At 43.1% G+C, this 25,395-nt stretch overlaps 1 protein-coding gene across 16 annotated transcripts in view; it reads left to right on the top strand.

Moving 5' to 3' along the window:
- Nucleotides 1-25,395, top strand: part of ctbp1 (C-terminal binding protein 1) — a 228,174-nt gene that overhangs the window by 180,485 nt on the left and 22,294 nt on the right. For all 16 annotated transcript variants that reach the window (XM_070866872.1, XM_070866874.1, XM_070866876.1 and 13 more), the window contains one exon: nucleotides 6,596-6,750. In XM_070866872.1, coding sequence (XP_070722973.1) covers nucleotides 6,596-6,750 — 155 coding nt within the window. The remainder of the gene's footprint in view (nucleotides 1-6,595; nucleotides 6,751-25,395) is intronic.

Below are 25,395 nucleotides of genomic sequence, written 5' to 3'. Positions count from 1 at the left end.
GACGGGCCGTTCAGCCTCCCTCCCCCTTCTCCTCCTTCCCCCCCCATCTCCTTTTCCCCCCCCATCTCCTTTTTCCCCCCCCATCTCCTTTTCCCCCCCCATCTCCTTTTCCCCCCCCTCTCCTTTTCCCCCCCCATCTCCTTTTCCCCCCCATCTCCTTTTCCCCCCCATCTCCTTTTCCCCCCCCATCTCCTTTTCCCCCCCCATCTCCTTTTCCCCCCCATCTCCTTTTCCCCCCCCATCTCCTTTTCCCCCCCCCATCTCCTTTTCCCCCCCCCATCTCCTTTTCCCCCCCCCATCTCCTTTTCCCCCCCCATCTCCTTTTCCCCCCCCATCTCCTTTTCCCCCCCCATCTCCTTTCCCCCCCCCATCTCCTTTCCCCCCCCCATCTCCTTTCCCCCCCCCATCTCCTTTCCCCCCCCCATCTCCTTTCCCCCCCCCATCTCCTTTCCCCCCCCCATCTCCTTTTCCCCCCCCATCTCCTTTTCCCCCCCATCTCCTTTTCCCCCCCCATCTCCTTTTCCCCCCCCATTTCCTTTTCCCCCCATCTCCTTTCCCCCCCCATCTCCCTTTCCCCCCATCTCCCTTTCCCCCCATCTCCTTTTCCCCCCCCATCTCCTTTTCCCCCCCCCATCTCCTTTTCCCCCCCCATCTCCTTTTCCCCCCCCCCATCTCCTTTTCCCCCCCCATCTCCTTTCCCCCCCCCATCTCCTTTCTCCCCCCCCCATCTCCCCCTTCCCTCTCTCTACCCTCCTCCCCCTCCCCTCGCTGTCAGAAACACAGACACTGACAGACAGAGAATGAGAGACACACAGAAGACAGAGAGATAGAGACACTGACAGAGACACACTGGGGGGGGCATCCCAGCACGCTGTTGGAGGGCTCCCGGTGCTGCAGTCGATAAGTAGAAAATGTTTTATTTATTGATTAAAAAAAATATATTTCTTATTAATTTTTTTTGATTGATTTATTGATTTATTTATCATTTATTATTGATGATGGCTCTTTATTTGTAAAACTGAAGTGTTTAATGTTTGTAAACTTCTCTTTAAACGCCCCCCCCCCCCCCATTCCCTACGCCTGATTTGTAACCTACACCTGATTTTCTAAAGTGTAGACAAGGTTACTCCATTCTAAGTTAGTTTGGAGTAAATTTTCACTGACGAAACTTTGAAAACAGGCGTAAGTGGCCGGACACGCCCCCTTTTGGAAAAAAAATTCTGTTCCAAAGTGAAACTGTTCTAACTGATAACTGGAGCAAACTAAATGATGAGAATTCCGATTTCTAAGATACTCCGTTCTACACCAGTTGCTCCTAAAAAATCAGGAGCAAATCATGTGGAAACTTGGGGCCATAGTTTCCATTTTAGCTCCACGATGGAGCTACAAACCATCTTAAAAACAAACAATGCAATTATTTTTATAAGTGTGAAATAGTGTATATCTAAAAATTTTATGAGTCTTTTTGTGGAAGTAGCCAATTCTATTCAAATATCATTGTGTGAAGTTAAAAGTTGAATGATCCCATGTATTTAAACAGTTTGGTTCTATTCCAACTTGCTTTACAGCCCAGTGAATACATGTTTGTACTGAGCCATACAAATCAAGATATGCACTTGATGTGCTGTATGGACCAAGAGCTGGAAAGTGGGATTAGGCTGGATAGCTCTTTTTCGTCCAGCACAAACATGGTGGGCCGAATGGTCTCCTCCTGTGCTGTAATTTTTTACAATTCTATTATCCTCTACGTAAGTTTGATTCCTTATCTGTACTGAGTTAGCTAATCTCAGCCAGCAAGGCAATCCAGGCTTGATGGGTGTTGGGCCAGGACAGGGTTAGGTTCATGGTTGATTAACCTGCAGGCATTCATAATCTTGAATGACGCAGAAAGAATTGTCTTTGGAGTGATATACCAGTGTATGTTTATCACATTAAGGAGGGAACAAAAGCAAAATGTCCCTCAAATGAAAAGACCTGGTGACTAAATGGCTTATTAGAATATTCTAATGCTTCTGTGATCTAGATTCTAACGGAGCATTTGCTTGGGAACTCTGAGTTAGTTATTTTGAGTGCTGTAAATAAACCTCTATATCTGCAGATCAACAGTTGGTTCACTTACAGGAGCATATTACAAAAAAATGCATCAACTAATTTGATCAGTTCTTGACCGGGGACTAATTGAAGCAACTTGCAGTAATCAACCATTGCACCTTGCAATGTTTGCCTCTGGCAAACCTATGTAGTTTTCAGTTTAAAAAAATATATACCCCCACCCAGAATAATCTGATAGCAACAAAATTGTTTATGTTTGAAGATTGTTCAGATGCACAAACTCTTTATGTATTTTAATTGAATGTGCATCTTTCAACTATCGTGCCTTGTTTCCTCAAAAAAATCTGTTGGTTATTTTCTGTCTTTGCTTAGAATATCCAATGCCTTTAAGAAAAAAAGATTCATAACCCCAGCAGCATTGTTCTAAATCTAGTCCATGTTTGCATTTACATGTTAAACGAACCGACTTTAACCATCTACTTTATTCTATATCAATATTACGGTACGCTCCTACCAGGCTAGCAACACTGATCCTGCTACAAATTGACCAATAAACAGAAGGTTGGATGAACCTTTTCAAACAATAGCCATCCTCATAAAGTTTCATGCCAGGGGAAAGAGTGAAATGAAGGCATAAATTTCTAGCTAAAATCAATAGAAGAAACTTGATACTGAAATTAATAACCAAGATTAAGATCATTGGAAACTCTTCGTACATGTACATAATTTGGAACATTTCCCTAAGTCTCTTAACTATTGGACTACCAAAGTGCAGAGTAATTCTAAACTCTTGCTATTTCTTATGTACAACTAAAATAAGCACACATTTAAAATGAATACACTTTTGCTTTCTCTGTCTTTTCTGCCAGTTCTCTCTTTACAAATTCTTTCTCTTTTTAAAAAATAATCATTTTGACTACTTACAATACAACCTACATAAACACTTATTTACTCTTTATCCAGTGCCTTCCAGGCCTTGCCATCCAATTTGAAGGTGGGAACCATCTTGATCAAAGTGGTTGAACATTGGCTTCAAATAGCATCATCTTTAAACCGAGAGATGCTTAGCACTTTGAAGATTCAAGTGATCAGGTTACATTTGAATTGGTTAAAAGCATGCTAGGTGCGTTATCCTTTCTATTGTGCCAACAGCCTGATTGTGCCTAGACAAAATAAGCAGAAAGTGTTGAGAAGTTAGTTACAAGAATCTTGCACATTTGATTAAAAATCCTGTAACTTTAATGTACACTTCATGTGGCTAAATACATTGTTAGATCAACAGCAAGCCTTTCAAAGTTTTAGTCTGCATGCTTAAGCTAGTTTTTTTTTTAAACAAGAAAAAGATAGCTTGTTTTGTTTTATCAAATCTTAAGAGTGGCAAGTTCATTAAAAGCTACATCATTTCTCCTGTTGCCTTGGAGCTCTTCATGGGTATCAGCATTGGCTGCTTAACACAAGCAAATAATTGTAGTTTAAAATATCAATTTAGAGCTGTAGGTAAAAGCTTGCCCGAATCTTTTGGGACTGAGCTTGCAAGTAAATCACGTTTGGCAATTATGGTCTATTTCTTTCATTTAGTACCAGCCTATTGCTATATATTCCAAAAATCTAATTGAGGTGTGTGCTTAACCATATTTTTTCAATTCCATAAACTGTTTTCCAAGAACAGTTAACAGAATTGAAAAAATATGCTCATTCCCAGTTGCAAGATGAATGCTAATTAGTACAAGTTGGTGATGGGATTTCCAAGTATAAATTGTGTGAGAGGGCCAATTGTTCGATATTGCATTTAAAAAAATATACATATATATATTCGTTGAATGTCAAAATTAACAACCATCCAATTATTTTTAATGATTTCAAAAAGTAATTTGGCAGTTCCAGATATGTTGGACTAAGGAGTAACCAGATGTTTATACGGACTGCCATTCCTCTGGGTTACAGACCTCTGCTGTGCGCGTGCGAAAAGGCAGCGAGCAGAAGAACATGGCGAAATCAGAGAGCAAATTATTGCTGGCCCACTCTTGCTCACCCGACAGCCAGATCAAGAGGGGCCTTTAGCTTAAGTCTGAGAATAGGCCATCAGCAACCTCCGTTGTAGCTGTTGTGTTATACAGTGAGAAGGAGAAAATAGATTTTTTTTAAACTTGTCTATCATTTCGCATTAAAGTACCTGGAAAATGAGGAGCTTTCTGTTTTATGTAGTATCCCATTAATTTAAAAAGCAAAATCAGAAAGGAAACAAATATTTGAAGGCGATCATCCTCGCAGAGAAAGCCCTGTTGGGCCTTTCAAAGTTCTAAATGCATTGGCTGCTTTCCAGTAAGTGTTAGAAGTAGAATTGCTTGCTAAAATTTTCACCAACCAGAGAGTCAATAATGGCAGTTCTGCCAGTAACAACCTATGAAGTCACAATTACCTGTTTACATATGAAAATGAACCAAATCGCTCTTTGCTTGACACACCAGTTTGCTGCAGCTAAGCATTTTTCAGCATGTCCCTGCTTCCACCTTCCCAGGCACTTTCACCCCCTTTCCATGACCGATATCTGCAACTGCACCTGTTCCTGAAACTCCAGCTACCTCAATGATGCTAAGTATTAACTCCAAAAGCGAAAATTAAAAAAAGGAAATAAGGGGAGACTGGAGTTGTTAGGATCTGGAATGCACTGCTAAAAAGAGTCGTGGAAGCAGATTTAATTCTAACTTTTTAAAGGGAATTGGATATATACTTGAAAAGGAAACATTTGCAGAGTTATAGGGAAAGAACAGGGGAGTGGGACAAATTGGATCGCTCTTCCAAAGAGCCGACACGGGCACAATGGGCCGAATTACCACCTCCTGTGAATTTGTTTTCATGATTTAACGGTTGAGGAGAAAACCCTTTCCTTGCAATGTTTTCATCATTTAAAAGGTAAAGAATTCTGTTTATTTAGCACGTGGTAACGTTTGCATTATGTCCTGTGTTGCTTTCAGAGCCTGTGAAGCTGTTTACTGGTCCTTTCTCTGACAAGTGCTCATTTCAGAGATTATGTAAACAGCTGATGTTGCAATGCAAATATACACCAGTAATTTCCATAGTTCTCCCGATGTGGTACTGTAACTTCGGAAGATTGGCAGAAAGCCCTGAGGAAAAGTGTACACGCCACTGTCTGAAAGGGTGGTGGTAACTGATTGTTGGATATACATTAAAAAAAAATTGTAGGGCTACATGGAACAAGCAGAGGAGCGGGACCAATTGGATAGCTCTTTCAAAAAGCTGGCTCGGGCATGATGGGCCGAATGGCCTCTTTCTGTGCTCTTTAATATCCCCTCTCAGTTTTCTCTTTTCAAGAGGGAAAAGATTCAAAGTGGTCATTCTTTTCTCAAACATCATTCCCTTCAGGTCTGGAATCAACTGTGGCAAGTGGGTTAGCGTCTGAAAGGCAAAGATTTTCAGACCTCACCTGAAAGTGACTTGACTGGCTTTCTGAGTTTTCCAGTATTTTCTATTTATTTTGGTTTGATATTTATACTTTCCACTTCATATCTCAGCTTTTTAAAAATGAAAAATGTACCCAGGGTAGTAATTTGCAAGAAGTGATCATTTTTGGTTCATCTGTATGGGACACGTGAATTCCACCTGGCCCGCTCCACATGAACAAAAAAAACAGATGATCGCCAAAATAACCATGGCTCTTCCACTGAAGTTGATGGAGCTTTACTGAGATGGTCTATAAAATAAAATACTTGGCCATTTTTCTTCAGAATCTGATAGGAAATGCGCTTAATTTATTCAGTGTCTTTTTAAAAAAAAAAATCCGAGACTATGTGTGCTGATGGAACATTTGCATGTTTGTAAAGTGTTGCTGTATAGGTAGCCGCAGGAAGTGTACAGATATGCCGTGGGGTGACTTGCCTTCTGATTTTCTTTCCCTCCCTCCCTCTGGGAATGGGCTCCTCCTCACCACCTTTTGGTGGTACAGTTCAGGTTAGGAACTTGCTCTTGAGAAATTGCAGCTTGTCCTACCACTCCATTGTGTACCAACATGTTGGCCACTGTGCTGTCTTGTTCAAAACAGCACTACCCTGCACTAACCATATAGATAGTTAATTGCTCCTGCGCTAAGAAATACTTTGTTAGTTACTCGGTTTACGTGGATCTTTAGAAGCAATTTGCATTTGTTATTTCTGTATGGCCACAGAATGTAACTGTTGTTCATTTTGGCTCAGATTATGTTTTCTGACTTTTAACTACATCTCCAGTATTTATTGGGCCTAGTGAACATAATTAACTATAATAACCGGTTGAGCATTCCTTAACCCCTGGTTTGGATACTTGTATTGTAGTCTAATCTATTTGAACTGAAAAGTGCAGATGTCCACGAAAGGTGCAGAATCCCGAAAAGAGCATTCCTCTTCTCTATATGTAGGTCTGCAAGGCTTTTCTTGTACTTCGCTAAGCAGTCTGCCCAAGAAAATTTGGAGTATAATTTGCTGGAAATGAATTTCAGTACTCGCAACATAAAACCTTACACAATTTTTGTATTTCCTTTTGACTCTAGGCATTCGTCCTCCTATTATGAATGGCCCCATGCATCCACGCCCCCTGGTGGCACTGCTGGACGGCCGGGATTGCACCGTAGAAATGCCCATTCTAAAAGATGTAGCTACAGTAGCTTTCTGTGATGCACAATCCACACAGGAGATTCACGAAAAGGTGAGCACAAGAATCTCTAAATTTAAAATCTTTTAATACTTGTCGACAATATTTTAATTTTTTATAAATTAGGTTGTCATTCAAGAATTATAATTAAATGTAACATATTTCTGTTTTTCTCTACCCATTTCAAATTTTGTTTAAGCATTGAGTGCTGTTATCATAGAATCATAGAATGGTTACAGCGCAGAAGGAGGCCATTTGGCCCGTCAAGCCCATGCTGGCTCCCTGCAAGAACACCTTGAGCCAATCCCACTTTCCTGCCCTTACTCCGTAGCCCTGCAATTTTTTTTCCTTCAGGTACTTATCCAATCTCCTTTTGAAAGCCATGGTTGAATCTGCCTCCACCACCCTTTCACCCAGTGCATTCCAGATCCTAACCACTCGCTGCGTAGAAAAGTTTTTCATCGTGTCGCCTTTGGTTCTTTTGCCAATCACCTTAAATCTGTGTCCTCTGGTTCTCAACCCTACTGTCAATGGAAACAGTTTCTCTCTATCTATCTATTCTGTTTAGACCCATCATGATTTTGAACACCTATATCAAACCTCCTCACAACAGTCTCTGCTCTAAGGGGAGCAATCCCAGCTTCTTCAGTCTATCCACTGACGTCCCTCATCCCAGGTATTGGTTTGGAGGGGTTACTGAGCCTGATCGTGTGAGGGTGTATGATTAAACTACACAGTTGATCATGGAATCTTACAGCACAGAAGGAGGTCATTCAGCCCATCATGCCTATGCTGATAGCTACATTATCTTTGGGTTTATGACCTTATCTTTCTGTATTAATGATGATTCAATTCCCTCATAGTTAAGCTCAGTTATGCCTTCATGCAAATCCCTCTGTTCATATCAACACGCTCTGTTGAACCCAAAAGTATTTAAAAACTAAAGAAAAGGAAATTTCATGCTAATTATAATTGTTTATCGCATTTAAATTTTCATTCTAAAAAGTTTGGGTGCTGACACGAATGGTTTTTAATATAATGTAATTGAGGTTAGTTGAGAGCTGCTCTGAATTAAATGAATAGCGATTTGCTAATTGAAACAGGAGAAATTACTGCAGTAATTCAGAGCTCCATCTCTATTGACTAAATTTCCAGTATAACTGGAATAATTAATACCGCTTGAAGAAAATCCCAGCTTCACAAATCATTCATCAGTAGAAAATCTAAAATGAGTCAATTTGAAAAGACACAAAAGTGGCTGTGGGCAGGAACGGCTGTTCTATTTCTATGAAATATTTAACTTTTCCAAAGAAGTTTGTTGAATTTGTTGGTACCATATTGCAAATTTGTGGGCCAAATGCAGCCCTGTGACCTATGTATGCAGCAACATTCTGCAACTCAGGGATGTAGGATTAGGGTATGTGCCTGCAAATGCTCAGTTTGGGTTCTGCCAGAACCACTCTGCTCCAGACCTCATTATAGCCTTGGTCCAAACATGGACAAAAGAGTTGAATTCCAAAGGTGAGGCAAGAGTGACTGACCTTGACATCAAGGCAGCATTTGACCGAGTGTGGCATCAAGGAGCCCGAGTAAAATTGAAGTCAATGGGAATCATGGGGAAAACTCTCCACTGGCTAGAGTCATACCTAGCACAAAGGAAGATGGTTGGGATTTTTGGAAGTCAATCATACCAGCCCCAGAATATTGCTGCAGGATTTCCTCAGGGCAGTGACCGAGTCCCAACCATCTTCAGCTGCTTAATCAATGACCCTCCCTCCATCATAAGGTCAGAAGTGGGGATGTTCGCTGCTGATTACAGTGCTAAGTTCCATTCCCAGCTCCTCAGAAAATGAAGCCGTCCATGCCCGCATGCAGCAAGTCCTGGACAACATTCAGGCTTGGGCTGATGTGTGGCGGGAATGTTACTTGCCACTTAAGTGCCAGGCAATGACCATCTCCAACAAGCAAAAGTCTAACCATCTCCCCTTGATATTCATCGGCGTTACCAATGCCGAATCCCCCACCATCAACATCCTGGGGGGATCACAATTGACCAGAAACTTAACTGGACCAATGTTCTAGCGGGAGTGTTTGCTAGTGCTGTTGGGGAGGAGTTAAACTAATGTGGCAGCGGGATGGGAACCAATGCAGGGAGACAGAGGGAAACAAACAGGAGACAAAAGCAAAAGACCGAAAGGAGACGAGTAAAAGTGGAGGGCAGAGAAATCCAAGGCAAAAAACAAAAAGGGCCACTGAATGTAAAGGGGCTGCAGGAGGGGTCAAAACTAAAAATCATGGATTAAAAACTAGTATTAAAACACTCTACCTAAACGCACGCAGCATTCGAAATAAAGTAAATGAGTTGACGGCACAATCATTACAAATAGGTATGATTTGGTGGCCATTACAGAAACGTGGTTGCAGGGTGGCCTAGACTGGGAATTAAACATACAGGGGTATCGGATGATTCGGAAAGATAGACAAGAAAGGAAAGGAGGTGGGGTAGTTCTGTTAATAAAGGATGATATCAGGGCAGTTGTGAGAGACGATATTGGCTCTAATGAACAAAATGTTGAATCATTGTGGGTGGAGATGAGAGATGGTAAGGGGAAAAAGTCACTGGTGGGCGTAGTTTATAGGCCCCCAATAATAACTTCACGGTGGGGTGGGCAATAATCAAGGAAATAATGGAGGCATGTGAAAAAGGAAGGCAGTAATCATGGGGGATTTTAACCTACATATCGATTGGTCAAATCAAATTGCACGGGGTAGCCTGGAGGAGGAATTCATAGAATGCATACGGGATTGTTCTTCGAACAGTATGTTACAGAACCTACAAAGGAGCAAGCGATCTTAGATCTGGTCCTGTGTAATGAGACAAGAATAATAAACGATCTCCTAGTAAAAGATACTCGGAATGAGTGATCACAGTATGGTTGAATTTGTAATACAGGTTGAGGGTGAGGAAGTAGTGTCTCAAACGAGCATACTATGCTTAAAGGGGACTACAGTGGGATGAGGGCAGAGTTGGCTAAAGTAGACTGGAAACACAGACTAAACGGTGGCACAATTGAGGAACAGTGGAGGACTTTTAAGGAGCTCTTTCATAGTGCTCAACAAAAATATATTCCAATGAAAAAGAAGGGCGGTAAGAGACGGGATAACCAGCCGTGGATAACCAGGGAAATTAAGGAGAGTATCAAATTAAAAACCAATGCATATAAGGTGGCCAAGGTTAGTGGGAAAATAGAAGATTGGGAAAATTTTAAACGACAGCAAAGAATGACTAAGAAAGCAATAAAGAAAGGAAAGATAGATTACGAAGGTAAACTTGCGCAAAACATAAAAACGGATAGTAAAAGCTTTTACAGATATAGAAAACGGAAAAGAGTGACTAAAGTAAATGTTGGTCCCTGAGAAGATGAAAAGGGGTATTTAATGGGAAATGTGGAAATGGCTGAGACCTTAAACAGTTATTTTGCTTCGGTCTTCACAGTGGAAGACACAGAAACCATGCCAGAAATTGCTGGTCACAGGAATGTGGGAAGGGAGGACCTTGAGACAATCACTATCACTAGTGGGGGGGTAGTGCTGGACAGGCTAATGGGACTCAAGGTAGACAAGTCCCCTGGTCCTGATGAAATGCATCCCAGGGTATTAAAAGAGATGGTGGAAGTTATAGCAGATGCATTCGTTATAATCTACCAAAATTCTCTGGACTATGGGGAGGTACCAGCGGATTGGAAAGCAGCTAATGTTTAAAAAAAAAAGGGGCAGACAAAAGGCAGGTAACTATCGGCCGGTTAGTTTAACATCTGTAGTAGGGTAAATGCTTGAAACTATCATTAAGGAAGAAATAGCGGGACATCTGGATAGGAATAGTGCAATCAAGCAGACGCAGCATGGATTCATGAAGGGGAAATCATGTTTAACTAATTTACTGGAATTCTTTGAGGATATAACAAGCATGGTGGATAGAGGTGTACCGATGGATGTGGTGTATTTAGATTTTCAAAAGGGATTCGATAAGGTGCCACACAAAAGGTTACTGCAGAAGATAAAGGTACGCAGAGTCAGTGGAAATGTATTAGCATGGATAGAGAATTGGCTGGCGAACAGAAAGCAGAGAGTCGGGATAAATGGGTCCTTTTCGGGTTGGAAATCGGTGGTTAGTGGTGTGCCACAGGGATCGGTGCTGGGACTACAACTGTTTACAATATACATAGATGACCTGGAAGAGGGGAAAGAGTGCAGTGTAACAAAATTTGCAGATGACACAAAGATTAGTGGGAAAGCGGGTTGTGTAGAGAACACAGAGAGGCTGCAAAGAGATTTAGATAGGTTAAGGGAATGGGCTAAGGTTTGACAGATGGAATACAATGTCGGAAAATGTGAGGTCATCCACCTTTGGGGGAAAAAAAAACAAAAAAAGAGAATACTATTTGAATGGGGAGAAATTACAACATGCTGCGGTGCAGAGGGACCTGGGGGTCCTTGTGCATGAATCCCAAAAAGTTAGTTTGCAGGTGCAGCAGGTAATCAGGAAGGCGAATGGAATGTTGGCCTTCATTGCGAGAGGGATGGAGTACAAAAGCAGGGAGGTTCTTCTGCAACTGTATAGGGTATTGGTGAGGCCGCACCTGGAGTACTGCGTGCAGTTTGGTCGCCTTACTTAAGGAAGAATATACTGGCTTTGGAGGGGGTACAGAGACGATTCACTAGGTTGATTCCGGAGATGAGGGGGTTACCTTATGATGATAGATTGAGTAGACTGGGTCTTTACTTGTTGGAGTTCAGAAGGATGAGGGGTGATCTTATAGAAACATTTAAAATAATGAAAGGAATAGACAAGATAGAGGCAGAGAGGTTGTTTCCACTGGTCGGGGAGACTAGAACTGGGGGGCACAGCCTCAAAATATGGGGGAGCCAATTTAAAACCGAGTTGAGAAGGTATTTCTTCTCCCAGAGGGTTGTGAATCTGTGGAATTCTTTGCCCAAGGAAGCAGTTGAGGCTAGCTCATTGAATGTATTCAAGTCACAGATAGATAGATTTTTAACCAATAAGTGAATTAAAGGTTAAGTGGAGTTGAGTCCACGGCCAGATCAGCCATGATCTTATTGAATGGCGGAGCAGGCTCGAGGGGCTTGATGGCCTACTCCTGTTCCTAATTCTTATGTTCTTATGACCAACCATATAAATACTGTGGCAACAAGAGTGGGTCAGAGGCTGGGAATTCTACAGCAGGTGTCTCGCCTCCTGACTCCCCAAAGCCTTTCCACCATCTACAAGTCAGGAGTGTGATGGAATAGTCTCCACTTGACTGGATGTGTGCAGCTCCAACAACTTCAAGAAGCTCGACGCCATCCAGGATAAAGTAGACCGCTTGATTGGCACCCCATTGACCACCATTGACATTCACTCCCTCCACCACCGGCGCACCGTGGCTGCAGTGTGTACCATCTACAAGATGCACTGCAGCAACTCGCCAAGGCTTTTTTGGCAGCACCTCCCAAACCTGCGACCTCTATCACCTAGAAGGACAAGCGCAGCATGGGAACGCCATCACCTGCAAGTTCCCCTCTAAATTACACACCATCCTGACTTGGAAATATATCGGCGTTCCTTCGTTGTCGATGGCTTAATATTCTGGAACTCCCTCCCTAACAGCATTGTGGCAGTTCCTTCACCACACGGACTGCAGCGGTTCAAGAAGACGGCTCACCACCACCTTCTCAAGGGCAATTAGGGATGGGCAATAAATGCTGGCCTTGTCAGCGATGCCCACATCCTGGAGCGATTAAATAAAAACACTGATTCCTGATTTTGTAAGGAGGTAACTTATTGTGTCCTCCTTCAAGGAGAGACGGAAATTTGTGTTTAAACCTGGGCCACATTGTCGTACAACCTACTGGGTAAGTCAAGCAGCCCTGAAAATAGTCCCTTGACTGCCCATGATTGAGATTTTGTAGATGCTTTATGCTGAGGAGAAGTCTGACAACATGAAACATTATAACAGCATTTTATTGATTAAGTATAGAATAATATTTTTAATAATAGTTATATTCCTAGGTTGTGGTTTACATGTATTGTTAGTGATGATATCCTCCCCCATACACCCACAAATAGATTTGGGTTGGTATTTTTATTTCTCATAACATCAGATATGAATATGGTAGCTTTTCTTTTCAGAAGAGCAACATACTTAAAACATTTTTAAAACCGCAATGGTTTTTATGAATCATAAAGTGCTCCGTAACATTTTCTGATAAAACCCATGTAGATTCAAAAGCATGACTTTGTACTATAAGATCGTGTTACTCCAATAATGGCTCATACCCTTTGTTCTTTCTGTTTCTGATTGCAAATTAAAGTGCAGATGGAAAGAAAGCAGCAATTCTATGAATGCCTTCTATTGTGTGTAACTGCGCATTGCTCATTCAGCCACCTCAGCTGGAGAAGTCAAAATAGAAAAAATGACTGGTGGAATGATTTGTTACTTTCATAGTCAGTACATTTCTCTGCCAACTTTATAGAAAGCATCCCTGCAGAAAATAGATTAAAATCTAGAAAATGAGAAGAGACAAAGTACATAGTGGGTGAAAGTTGCCTCTGATGTGCTTGGCGTACAAGTGCAAATCATGCTTATAAAGATTAAATCTTTGCCTATTGTTTATGGAGGAGGTGGGTACAAAGGATGGTGGAAATTCTGCTCGCACTCACATATAGACTCATGAAAGGAAAAGAATGATAAAAATTGGTCTCCTTATTTGAGGAAGATGCTTTAGAGGCGGTGCAAAGAAGGTTCACTAGATTGATTCTTGGGATGAGAGGGTTGTCCTATGTGGAGAGATTGTGTAGAATGAGTCTATACTCTTTGGAGTTCAGAAGATTGAGAACTAATCTCATTGAAATATGTATGATTCTGAGAGGGATTGACAGAGTAGACGCTGAGAGGTTGTTTTCCTTGGCTGGGGAGTCTAGAACTAGGGGCCACAGTCTCAGGATAAGGTATCGGCTATTTAAGACTGAGATGAGGATGAATTTCTTCACCCAGAGGATTATGAATCTTTGGAATTCTCTACCCAAAGGGCTGTGGATGCTGAATCGTTGAGTAAATAGATAGATTCTTGGACTCTCGGGAAATCAAGGGATGGGGATCAGGTGGGAAAGTAGAGTTGAGGTGGTTCTCCTATGCTTTTTGGAAATAGGAGGTGGGTGGGGTGGATTGACCCATCCACCTCCACGGAGGTGTGTGGGGGGCCTGACCCATCCACCTCCATGGCACGAACCTGGTATTGCAGTACTTCCAGGAACGGTGCAGTGGCTCTCGGCCTTTTGGCTAAGAGCATTGGCGCAGAGTGATCCTTGATGTGTGCAAGGTGACCTCTGGCGTTTGTGATTTGACAAAGAATTGGAAAGATTGGCTACGAATTAAAAAAAAAAATCTGAAGATTAGCCGTGATCTTACTGAATGGCAGCCTATTCCTGTTCCTAGTTTTTATGTTCTAGTCCATTTTCGGGCGCACACCCCAACCGGGAAGCCCAAGGTTCACCCGAAATTTGGTCTTGGGCCTGGTTGTAATAATTTGGGCGGAGTGTTAGCACCTGTCGAGCCTCCAGATTCAGCTCGTCCATTGTAAAGATTTCCATATAAACGACTTGGAAGAAGGGACTGAGTATAACGTAGCCAAGTTTGCTGACGATACAAAGATGGGAGGAAAAGCAATGTGTGAGGAGGACACAAAAAATCTGCAAAAGGACAGAGACGGGCAAAAATTTGGCAAATGGAGTATAATGTTGGAACGTGTTAGGTCATGCACTTTGGCAGAAAAAAATCAAAGAGCAGGTTATTATTTAAATGGTGAAAAATTGCAAAGTGCCGCAGTACAGCGGGACCTGGGGGGTACTTGTGCATGAAACACAAAAGGATAGTATGCAGGTACAGCAACTAATCAGGAAGGCTAATGGTATCTTGGCCTTTATTGCAAAGGGGATGGAGTCTTGCTACAGGTATATAAGGTATTGGTGAGACCACGCCTGGAATACTGTGTGCAGTTTTGGTTTCCATATTTACGAAAGGATATACTTGCTTTGGAGGCAGTTCAGAGAAGGTTCACTAGGTTGATTGCGGGGATGAAGGGGTTGACATGAGGAAAGGTTGAGTAGGTTGGGCCTCTACTCACTGGCATTCAGAAGAGTGAGAGGTGATCTTATTGAAATGTATAAGATTGAGGGGGCTTGACAAGGTGGATGCAGAGAGGATGTTTCCAGTGATGGGGAGACTAGAACTAGAGGACATAATCTTAGAATAAGGGGCCGTCCATTTAAAACAGATGAGGAGGAATTTCTTCTCTCAGAGGGTGAAATCTGTGGAATTCGCTGCCTCAGAGAGCTGTGGAAGCTGGGACACTGAATAAATGTAAGACAGAAATAGACAGTTTCTTAAACGATAAGGGGTTATGGGGAGTGGGCAGGGAAGTGGAGCCGAGTCCATGATCAGATCAACCATGATCTTATTGAATGGCGGAGCAGGCTCGAGGGGCCGTATGATCTAATTCTGCTCCTATTTCTTGTAAGGTAAGTCCTGAGAGGGAGGGGGTAGAAGGCCAAAGAGAGAGGGCTGACAGCAGCTCTTGGGAGAATTGTGAAGCCAGGAGGAGAACTCCTGATCCTCCTGCTTCCACAGGAATGTGTTTTTAAAAAATTTAAACTTACATTTTTGGTGGCAGCCACTGCTTCGGTTGCAGCCACCACTGAAGAATCCTGGGCTCCGAGCCTGTTTCGTTTATCGCCAAACAATTAAGTGCAATAGGTATTAGGCACCTCATTTACATATGTGAAGGGCCTAATAGCAGTTTCAGGTAGGCACCAATGGCAATAGGGTGGTGTCCATACCCCTGGCACAGATTGCGTCAGATCCAATATTGGCTTTTAATGTGCGCATTCTTCGTCAGAAAATTGAACAGGTCTTCAGCAGCGGATAAGCTGAGGCAAGGGCGGAGACGGGCAATGTTATGGAGGTGGAAATAGGCAGTTTTACTTGTGCTGTGGATATGTGGTCGGAAGCTCATTTCAGGGTCAAATATGACACCAAGGTTGCGAAGTGTCTGGTTCAGCCTCAGACAGAAATTGGGGAGAGGGATGGAGCCAGTGTCTAGGGAACGGAGTTTGTGGCGGAGACCGAAAACAATGACTTCGGTCTTCCCAATATTCAATTGGAGAAAATTTCTGCTCGTCCAATCTGACAATTTGGTGACCGTGGAGGGGTCGAGAGAAGTGGTAGTGAGGTGGAGCTTGGTGTCATCAGCATACATATGGAAACTGACGCTGTGTTTCCGGATGATGTCGCTAAGAGGCAGTATGTAGATGCAAAATAGGTTCGGTGGGGGTGATCAGCCATGTGGGCGGCAGGGGGGCAAGAGAGGGTGAAGATCGGCTGTGGCGGGTAGAGATCGGACAGGAGGGGGAGATCGGACATTGCCAGGGATGGGATGATATAAGATATTGGCAGCTGGTGTGGTGGGTGAGGATGGGGGTGGAGGGCGGGGGGAAAGAGAGGAGAGAGAGAGGGTGGGGAGGGGGGGGAAGAGAGAGGGGGAGAGAGAGAAGGGGAGGGTGGGAGGGAGAGATGATTGGCATCGGAGAGTGAGGGCATCAAACATTGGGGAGGGGTGGGTGCAGAGGGAGGTCGGCAATCTAAACGGGGATGAAGGGGCTGGGGGAAGCACTTGCCTTGTGGAGCCGGCAGCTCCCTTTTACTGCCGGGTTTCCTGACTCATGGGAAACCCGCACAGTAGTGTATTTTAAATCGGGCCCCAAATTGCACTGTTGGAGCTCGATTTTAATGTGTTAATTTAAGTGCCTGCCTCTCCATAGCGAGACACTCCGATATCCGCCACTGCTGAGTGCAGTGGATTGGGGCTTCATCTTTCCCACATTTAACTCTTTAATCCCTCCCCCCAACCCTCCCTCAGCTCGGCATGAGGGTTGGGGGTTTAATCTCGAGGCCCCTGTATTTTTTTTCCTACCAATTCTCGCCTCCTATTCTCCTCGGGTGTGGTGTCACAGACACTAACACATTCTGGTAGCAGGTAGTTTGTACTGTAAATGTAAATGCAAACCTACCTGGGTGTGTGTATACTTGCATGTCATCCAGTGTATATTTGTCCAAAATTAAAGGAATAGATTTGCCCTTGTGAAAATAACAAACACGGTTTTTATTTCTGTCACTATTTATTCAAAATATAATCCAGTTGCTTGCTCCCTTTCCTCCTTTTCTTTCCCCATGACTCCAAAAGATATTGGCTGAATGTGAATTTATATCCAACTTTTTACATTTCAGTAACTTCATGAATGCTGCCTTTTATGGTGAATTCTATCATTTTATTCTTAGAGATAAGATGACAGATGGAATATGTTTATTGTTTCTGAATTTCCTTAGTGTTTGTTGTATATGTTCCTCCTACGTATTTACTGTAATTGCTGTTATATAACTGGAGCTGGCAGATAACTGGTAAAGTGCCAATGGCATTCAGGAGAATTAGCATGTTTAATTTTATTGATGCAAGCATTCCTTTCCTCTCAGGTCCTTGAACATCCTGTTGCCTTGTAAACCTGTGCCCATCTTTCCCACAACTCCATGTTTGAATCTCTCCAATCAGGTTACCACCCCTGTTACAGCACTGAACCAGCGCTAATTAAAGTCACATGACATCCTCTCTGACTGAGACCATGGTGCACTATCCCTCATCCTTCTCGACCTGTCTTCAGCCTTTGACTCGGTTGACCACACCACCCTCCTCCAATGCCTCCCCTCTGTAGCCAGCTATGTGGGACTGCCCTCGCCTGGTTCCACTCTTACCTAACCAGTCACAGTCAGAGAATCTTCTGCAATGGCTTCCCTTCTCGCCCCACACTCTTGCCTCTCGAATCCCCAAGGATCTATCCTTGGCCCCTCCTATTTCTCATCTGCGTGCTACCACGAGGTGACATCATGTGAAAACACGATGTATACTGACAACAGCCAGCTCTACCTCACCACCACCTCTCAATCCCTCCATTGCCAGTGTGTTGTCAGGTTGCTTGTCCGATATCCAGTCCCTGTACTCACTGACTTACATTGACTTCTAAGCCACTAGTGCCTCAATTTCAAAATCCTCATGCTTGGTATTCAAAATCCCTCCACAGCCTCATCCTTCCCTATATCTGTAACCTCCTCCAGCCCTAAAACCCTCTGAGAATTCTGCGGTGGTGTTCCCTGTAGGCTGCGCTTTGTTCTGTTCGGTCTGTTTCTTTTAATGCATGGTCCCTTTACATTTCTGCGCATACGCGGTATTTGCAATGGAAAAGCCGGTGAGCAGCCTGGCGAGACCTTTGAGGTTACTGCACGACCATACACCTTAGTGGGAACATTGCTCTGAGCTCCTTCCACTCTGGCCTAACGCATTCCTCATTTCTTTCACCCACCTTTGGCAGCCGTGCATTCAGCCATCTAGGTCCGAAGTTCTGATTATTTCCACTCCAAAACCTCTCCACCTCCTTTAAAACGCTCCTGAAAACCTACCTCTTTGACCAAGGTTTTAGTCAGTCCGCCTACTATCTCCATTCTTTGGCTCGGTGTTAATGTTTATCTGATTATGCTCCTGTGAAGCAAACCTTGGGACGTTTTATGATAAAAGTGCTATATAAATGAAAGTTGTTGTTGTAAATAGAACAAATTGCTGAAAGACCTGGATAACAAACTTATAATGTAAACTTAAAGGTTTTGCTTTGCCATTTTAAATTTGTCGTTGTGAAATTAGGGTTTGTTCTTATCCTATGGGACTGGAAATTCACTAACCCTGCGCTATTTTTCGGCGGTATTTCGCCATTTTGGGCGGAAAACGGTGGAGCGGGAAATTTCCTAAAGTCTTGCACTGGCGGTTTCGAAATACTGCTGGGGAGCGGACTGCCGGCGTGCAAGACTGGAAAAAGCGCTTTGGCCCGATATTTGGCTCAGCGGTAACCCGTAGATAGGTCCAAAAAAAAAGCCGGAAAAAAACCTGCGTTGCAGTCCTTGGAATGGCAGTATTTATGAAGACCTGCAAAAAAGGTAAGTTAAAGTTTTTATTAAATTCTTTTGCAGCCATTCTCGTGACTGTTTTGTGATTTTTTTGGGGGAAAAAAAACATTTTGTGTTTTCCCCCTCACGAGGCCCAACTTTGCAGTGGTATCGGCTTGGAGAAAATTGCAGAAAATTCACGGTTTGTGCCGCGAATCCTCATGCAACACTAATTTTTCCCGCTGGGCACATTTTTTTCCTATTTTTTTCTCCTCAATGTTAGGCCTCGAAATCATAGCGGCGTCATAGCAGTACTTTTGGCGGGGAAAAAAACACTGACACAAACTGAATTTCTAGCCCATATGTGTTTTAAACAACAATATATTAATTATACATGTGTGGCATTAATGTTGGTGAAATCTGTAACTGAGATCATTCACTTGGAAAACCTGTAGTATTATGTTGTTACAAAGCTGATTGCTGTTTCAGATAGACGTGCATACTAAATAGGGAAATGCAAGGTCAGCAAGTATAATCTTGACTAGTCTTTCCTATCTGAAAGGAATACTCTTTAATTAATAATACCATGTTTGTAGTGTCTGTAATAGAATTATAACAACAGTGGTGTAACATTACTACAATATTGTTTTCTAATTGTCAAAGCAGCTATCTCGGTCACCTGTAATTAAACATTCTCTGTGTGACTTCTGTGGATTTTCCCCAACAGACACCAATTGCCCCTTTAGAAACATAATATATTTTTTAAAAAAACCTCAAAGAATTATACATTGAGTAAATTGAATCCGAAATTTAAAAAGATTATCTCTCTTTTTTTCTTGTCTGCGTTGTGCAGCAGCAAGACTCCCGATGGCTATACTTCTGTTGCGATTGTTATTCAGACCACACCAAATGATGTCATCCTGCATCTCCCATGAATTTTAGGTTATCACTATATTTAGAAAATCTATTCCTTAATAGGAAAAACATCGCTAAAATGTTAGGCCTAGATGTTTGATTGTGCTATGCTCATTTTACAGGGGTCCAATGCTGGGCGGTGTGCACGCACTCATTCCAAGCTGGAGATGTGCCGCAAGCCATATTGGTTATTGTACCCTGTAGTTAAATATATAAATCAGAGGTCTAATGCCTGTTTCAGACCCCTTTGTGAAATTGGTTTGTGACCGACCCGAGCAGACTGCGGTTAGTTTTCTCGGGCACACATCAACCACGCCAGCGGGTCCTTAAAGGGAGCACCGGAAACTGCTGCTCAAAAGATAAGTTTCAAGTTTCTCATTCCTCCCGATTCTACATTAAAACAATCCACCGCTCAGCCCCCTGCCTCGTGATTGCTAACTTATCTCGTCATATTTTAAAAAAAATGCATTTTTAACATTTTCTGTATTCCAATGCTGCGAGTTTTGAAATGCACTTAGATCTTGTTAAAATCCACAATCCCTTTAATGCACTATAGTATTTTTAAAGAGTACAAATTGCATATTGCTCATTCCTTTGTGAGTAGATAAATGTATGAAAGGGTGCTATATTCAACATCAAATGCTTTTATAATGGATTTTATTCACTCAAAGTGCTGGGGAGGATTTTGACATTTACAGATTACTCTTGTAAATGTGAAGGACTATATACATTAGTTTTCCTTTTGAAAAAACTGAACTAGGCGATTTAAAAAAAAATATTTTCATGCGAGATGACAGTAGTCCTTCAAAATTAATGTTTTGCATAGTCTTGGTTTAAAATGCAGTGACTTAGAAGATTCCTTAGCAAGGAAATTTCAAACAATTTTTTGCAAAATGATTAAATTGCTCTTTTATCCTTGATAATGCGACCCCTATTGGAAATAATGGACCCGATAGTTACGGATAGGTTGGGAGGGAGCGCAGTAGTGTGGGGAAAAACCCCTCTTGTGGGGGGGGGGGGGGGAAGGGGCAGGAACGTGGAGGTTTTTCCTACTTTAACGGCAGGACCTCATCTTTTCTTTCTTCTCTTTCACACCTGACGGCCAGACAATTGATAAGCTGGTCGGCTGCCGGACGGGTAAACCAGCAGCAGAAAGCCGCAACAAGGGACCTTTGGGAATGGTCCCTGGCAATGGGGAGGGGGAAGGAGCTGGACATCCGGGCTTAGTGGGGGGAGGGGAGAGAGGCGTCGCAGGAAGGAGGGAAGGAGAGATCGGGATTGGAGAGGAGGATGGAGGCCATCGCAGGAGGGAGCAAGCAAGAGAGAGATTGGAATTGGGGGGGATGTCAGCAATTGCGGCGGTGGGGGGGGGAGGGTGCGAAAAGAGGCCACAATCGTCGGGTGGGGGAGAGGCGGAAAGCTTCCTTGAGGGGCTGGGTGGAGCACTCCTGCTCCTCCTGGCCCACAAGGAGTGCTGTAAAAGACACTTGCCTTCAGTCAGTAGCTCCCACCTTTTTACTGCCAGGTTTCCCGAGCTCTGGGAAACCTGCGCAGCAGCTGTTAAATTTAAATCATGCTCCCAATTGCTCTGTGTGAGCCTGATTGAAATATGTTAATGAAGTGTCCCGTCTCTTCATGCCTGCACACTCGCACGGTGTAAAATGCACCGCCGTAAAAATGGCGGCAGGTATGAATGCAATGGGTTGAGGTCGCATTCCCTTCCTATCGTGAGGAGGTGACCATCAAGGCCAATGTTTTTGATAATTATATAACCCATGGATAATTATGTATCTATTAATGGATTCTAGAGATTTGGTTTTCTTTGCTGAATTTGACCCCAAGTTCTCAGTTCCCATATCACTTGTGCTTACTGTTGGTGATTTTGATTTGGGGTAAATGTGGCTTCTTGCTAACCAAATCTGAATTAAGCGACTAGCTATTTGGTGACATACGGTAGTTGTGTCATTTTAATATTTCAGATCACTTGGGGATTTGCTGGAGTATTACATTTAAAAATGAGTTATGGGTTTACATTATAAAACAAATGGCAGCTGTTTAAATGATCAATATGCTCTGCACTAGAGAAAGGTAGTGCCGTTTGGAAACTGATGGTGAGACTGGAGTGAGTTATCATTTGGCTGGAGACCAAGTGGATTGCTTCAGAACCTGCTGTATTTATATGGCGCATATGATAGGGACTGATTGATCTTGTAGAAGAATTGCCAATGTCAAGCTGCCTTTACTTGTCACCCATCTATTGTGTCCTTTGGAGTATCTATCGGATTTGAAGAACATAATCAGAAAGGAGTTGCATGCTTTCAGAATATTGATGAGTGATTTGTGATGAATCGAGGAAAAGCTGCTCTCTGTCATAGAAACATAGAAAATAGGTGCAGGAGTAGGCCATTCGGCCCTTCTAGCCTGCACCACCATTCAATGAGTTCATGGCTGAACATGCAACTTCAGTACCCAATTCCTGCTTTCTCGCCATACCCCTTGATCCCCCTAGTAGTAAGGACTTCATCTAACTCCTTTTTGAATATATTTAGTGAATTGGCCTCAACAACTTTCTGTGGTAGAGAATTCCACAGGTTCACCACTCTCTGGGTGAAGAAGTTTCTCCTCATCTCGGCCCTAAATGGCTTACCCCTTATCCTTAGATTGTGACCCCTGGTTCTGGACTTCCCCAACATTGGGAACATTCTTCCTGCGTCTAACCTGTCTGAACCCATCAGAATTTTAAACGTTTCTATGAGGTCCCCTCTCATTCTTCTGAACTCCAGTGAATACAAGCCCAGTTGAACCAGTCTTCCTTGATAGGTCAGTCCCGCCATTCCGGGAATCAGTCTGGTGAACCTTCGCTGCAGGAGACCATAACTGTACACAATACTCCAGGTGTGGCCTCACCAAGGCCCTGTACAACTGTAGCAACACCTCCCTGCCCCTGTACTCATCCCCTCGCTATGAAGGCCAACATGCCATTTGCTTTCTTAACTGCCTGCTGTACCTGCATGCCAACCTTCAATGACTGATGTACCATGACACCCAGGTCTCGTTGCACCTCCCCTTTTCCGAATCTGTCACCATTCAGATAATAGTCTGTCTCTCTGTTTTTACCACCAAAGTGGATAACCTCACATTTATCCACATTATACTTCATCTGCCATGCGCATTTTGCCCACTCACCTAACCTATCCAAGTCACTCTGCAGCCTCATAGCATCCCCCTCGCAGCTCACAGTGCCACCCAACTTAATGTCATCTGCAAATTTGGAGATACTACATTTAATCCCCTCGTCTAAATCATTAATGTACAGTGTAAACAGCTGGGGCCCCAGCACAGAACCTTGCGGTATCCCACTAGTCATTGCCTGCCATTCTGAAAAGTGCCCATTTACTCCTACTCTTTGCTTCCTGTCTGACAACCAGTTCTCAATCCATGTCAGCACACTACCCCGAATCCCATGTGCTTTAACTTTGCACATTAATCTCTTGTGTGGGACCTTGTCGAAAGCCTTCTGAAAGTCCAAATATACCACATCAACTGGTTCTCCCTTGTCCACTCTACTGGAAACATCCTCAAAAAAATTCCAGAAGATTTGTCAAGCATGATTTCCCTTTCACAAATCCATGCTGACTTGGACCTATCATGTCACCTCTTTCCAAATGCGCTGCTATGACATCCTTAATAATTGATTCCATCATTTTACCCACTACTGAGGTCAGGCTGACCGGTCTATAATTCCCTGTTTTCTCTCTCCCTCCTTTTTTAAAAAGTGGGGTTACATTGGCTACCCTCCACTCGATAGGAACTGATCCAGAGTCAATGGAATGTTGGAAAATGAATGTCAATGCATCCGCTATTTCCAAGGCCACCTCCTTAAGTACTCTGGGATGCAGTCCATCAGGCCCTGGGGATTTATCGGCCTTCAATCCCATCAATTTCCCCAACACAATTTCCCGACTAATAAGGATTTCCCTCAGTTCCTCCTCCTTACTGGACCCTCTGACCCCTTTTATATCCGGAAGGTTGTTTGTGTCCTCCTTAGTGAATACCGAATCAAAGTACTTGTTCAATTGGTCTGCCATTTCTTTGTTCCCCGTTATGACTTCCCCTGATTCTGACTGCAGGGGACCTACGTTTGTCTTTACTAACCTTTTTCTCTTTACATATCTATAGAAACTTTTGCAATCCGTCCTAATGTTCCCTGCAAGCTTCTTCTCGTACTCCATTTTCCCTGCCCTAATCAAACCCTTTGCTGAGTTCTAAATTTCTCCCAGTCCCTGGGTTCGCTGCTATTTCTGGCCAATTTGTATGCCACTTCCTTGGCTTTAATACTATCCCTGATTTCCCTTGATAGCCTGTCACTGTACTCAATAACTTCTGAAGATTTTTGATATTTCTTTGAGCTTGGGTTTTGGAAGTACTACTGTTCATTAGTCTGTGAGTCTCAAAAGGATGGACTTTCTGTCAGAGCCCTGTCGGCAGGTATCTCTTGCACATCCCCTTGGTGGTTAGTTGTGCTTTCTTTAAGTAAAATTACTTAACGAAATGTGAATGGAATATTTTTCCACCAAACTTCCCAGGATATTAAAAAAAGAATAAAGAAAAAACACGGAGCCAAGCTGACACTTGGGCAAATGTAGGCAAGCATACAAACTTGCCATTATTTGCTTTGACCTTACGGAATCTCAAGAGACCAAGTCTAACTGAAGAAATAAAATGATTGATTATCAGATATCTTATTCCATCTTCAACTCCAGAGTTGGGGGGGAGGGGGGAGGGCAATGCCTGCTTTGGTTTGCCAAGGGATCACAGTGGCTTTATAATAGTCATGTCCTCTTTATGCTCATATATTATCCATGAGATCCACCTGCTGCTCCTTTGACCTCATTCCCACGAGACTGTTGAATGCCCAATTTCCTTTCCCAGCCCCATGCTAGCTGGCATTGTAAATTGTTCCCCCTTCTCTGATACTGTCCCTTTCCATTTCAAAAATGCGTCATCATCTCCTCTTCAAATAAACCCACCCTCGACTACTCTTTCCTTACAAACTACCGCCCCAGCTGTAAACCTCCCTGGTGTTCATCTTTCCTGAACCTCCATGTTTGAATCTCTCCAGTCAGATTTCCGTCCCTACTATAGCACTCAAATGGACCTAATCGAAGGCACAAATGACATTCTCTGTGACTGTTACCATGGTGAATTTCCCACCTCATTCTGCTTAACCTCTGGAGTCTTTCAAATAGTTGACCACTGATCCTCTGTCAACACCTGTTGGCCAGCTTATTGGGATTGCCATTGTCCCATTTTTACATATCCGAATGTAACCAGAGTATCTCCAGCAAGGGCTTCCCTTCCTGCTCCTATAGTGTTGCATAGAAACATAGAAATTAGGTGCAGGAGCAGGCCATTCAGCTCTTCAAGCCTGCACCGCCATTCAGTATAATCATGCAACTTCAGTACCCACTCCTGCCTTCTCTAAATACCCCCTGATCCCTTTAGCTGCAAGGACCACATCTAACTCCCTTTTTATTTTATATCCAACAAACTGGACTCAAGAACTTTCTGAGAATTCCATAGGTTCACAAATCTCTGGGTGAAAAAGTTTCTCCTCATCTCGGTTCTCGATGGCTTACCCCTTATCCCTGGTTCTGGACTTCCCCAACATCGGGAACATTCTTCCTGCATCTAACCTGTCCAATCCCATCAGAATTTTATATGCTTCTATGTGATCCCCTCT

This window comes from Pristiophorus japonicus, chromosome 2 (assembly GCF_044704955.1).
Source record: "Pristiophorus japonicus isolate sPriJap1 chromosome 2, sPriJap1.hap1, whole genome shotgun sequence".
NCBI classification, from domain to species: Eukaryota; Metazoa; Chordata; class Chondrichthyes; family Pristiophoridae; genus Pristiophorus; species Pristiophorus japonicus.
The sequence above is the reverse complement of the archived record's forward strand: the minus strand, read 5'-3'. Positions and strand labels throughout refer to the sequence as shown.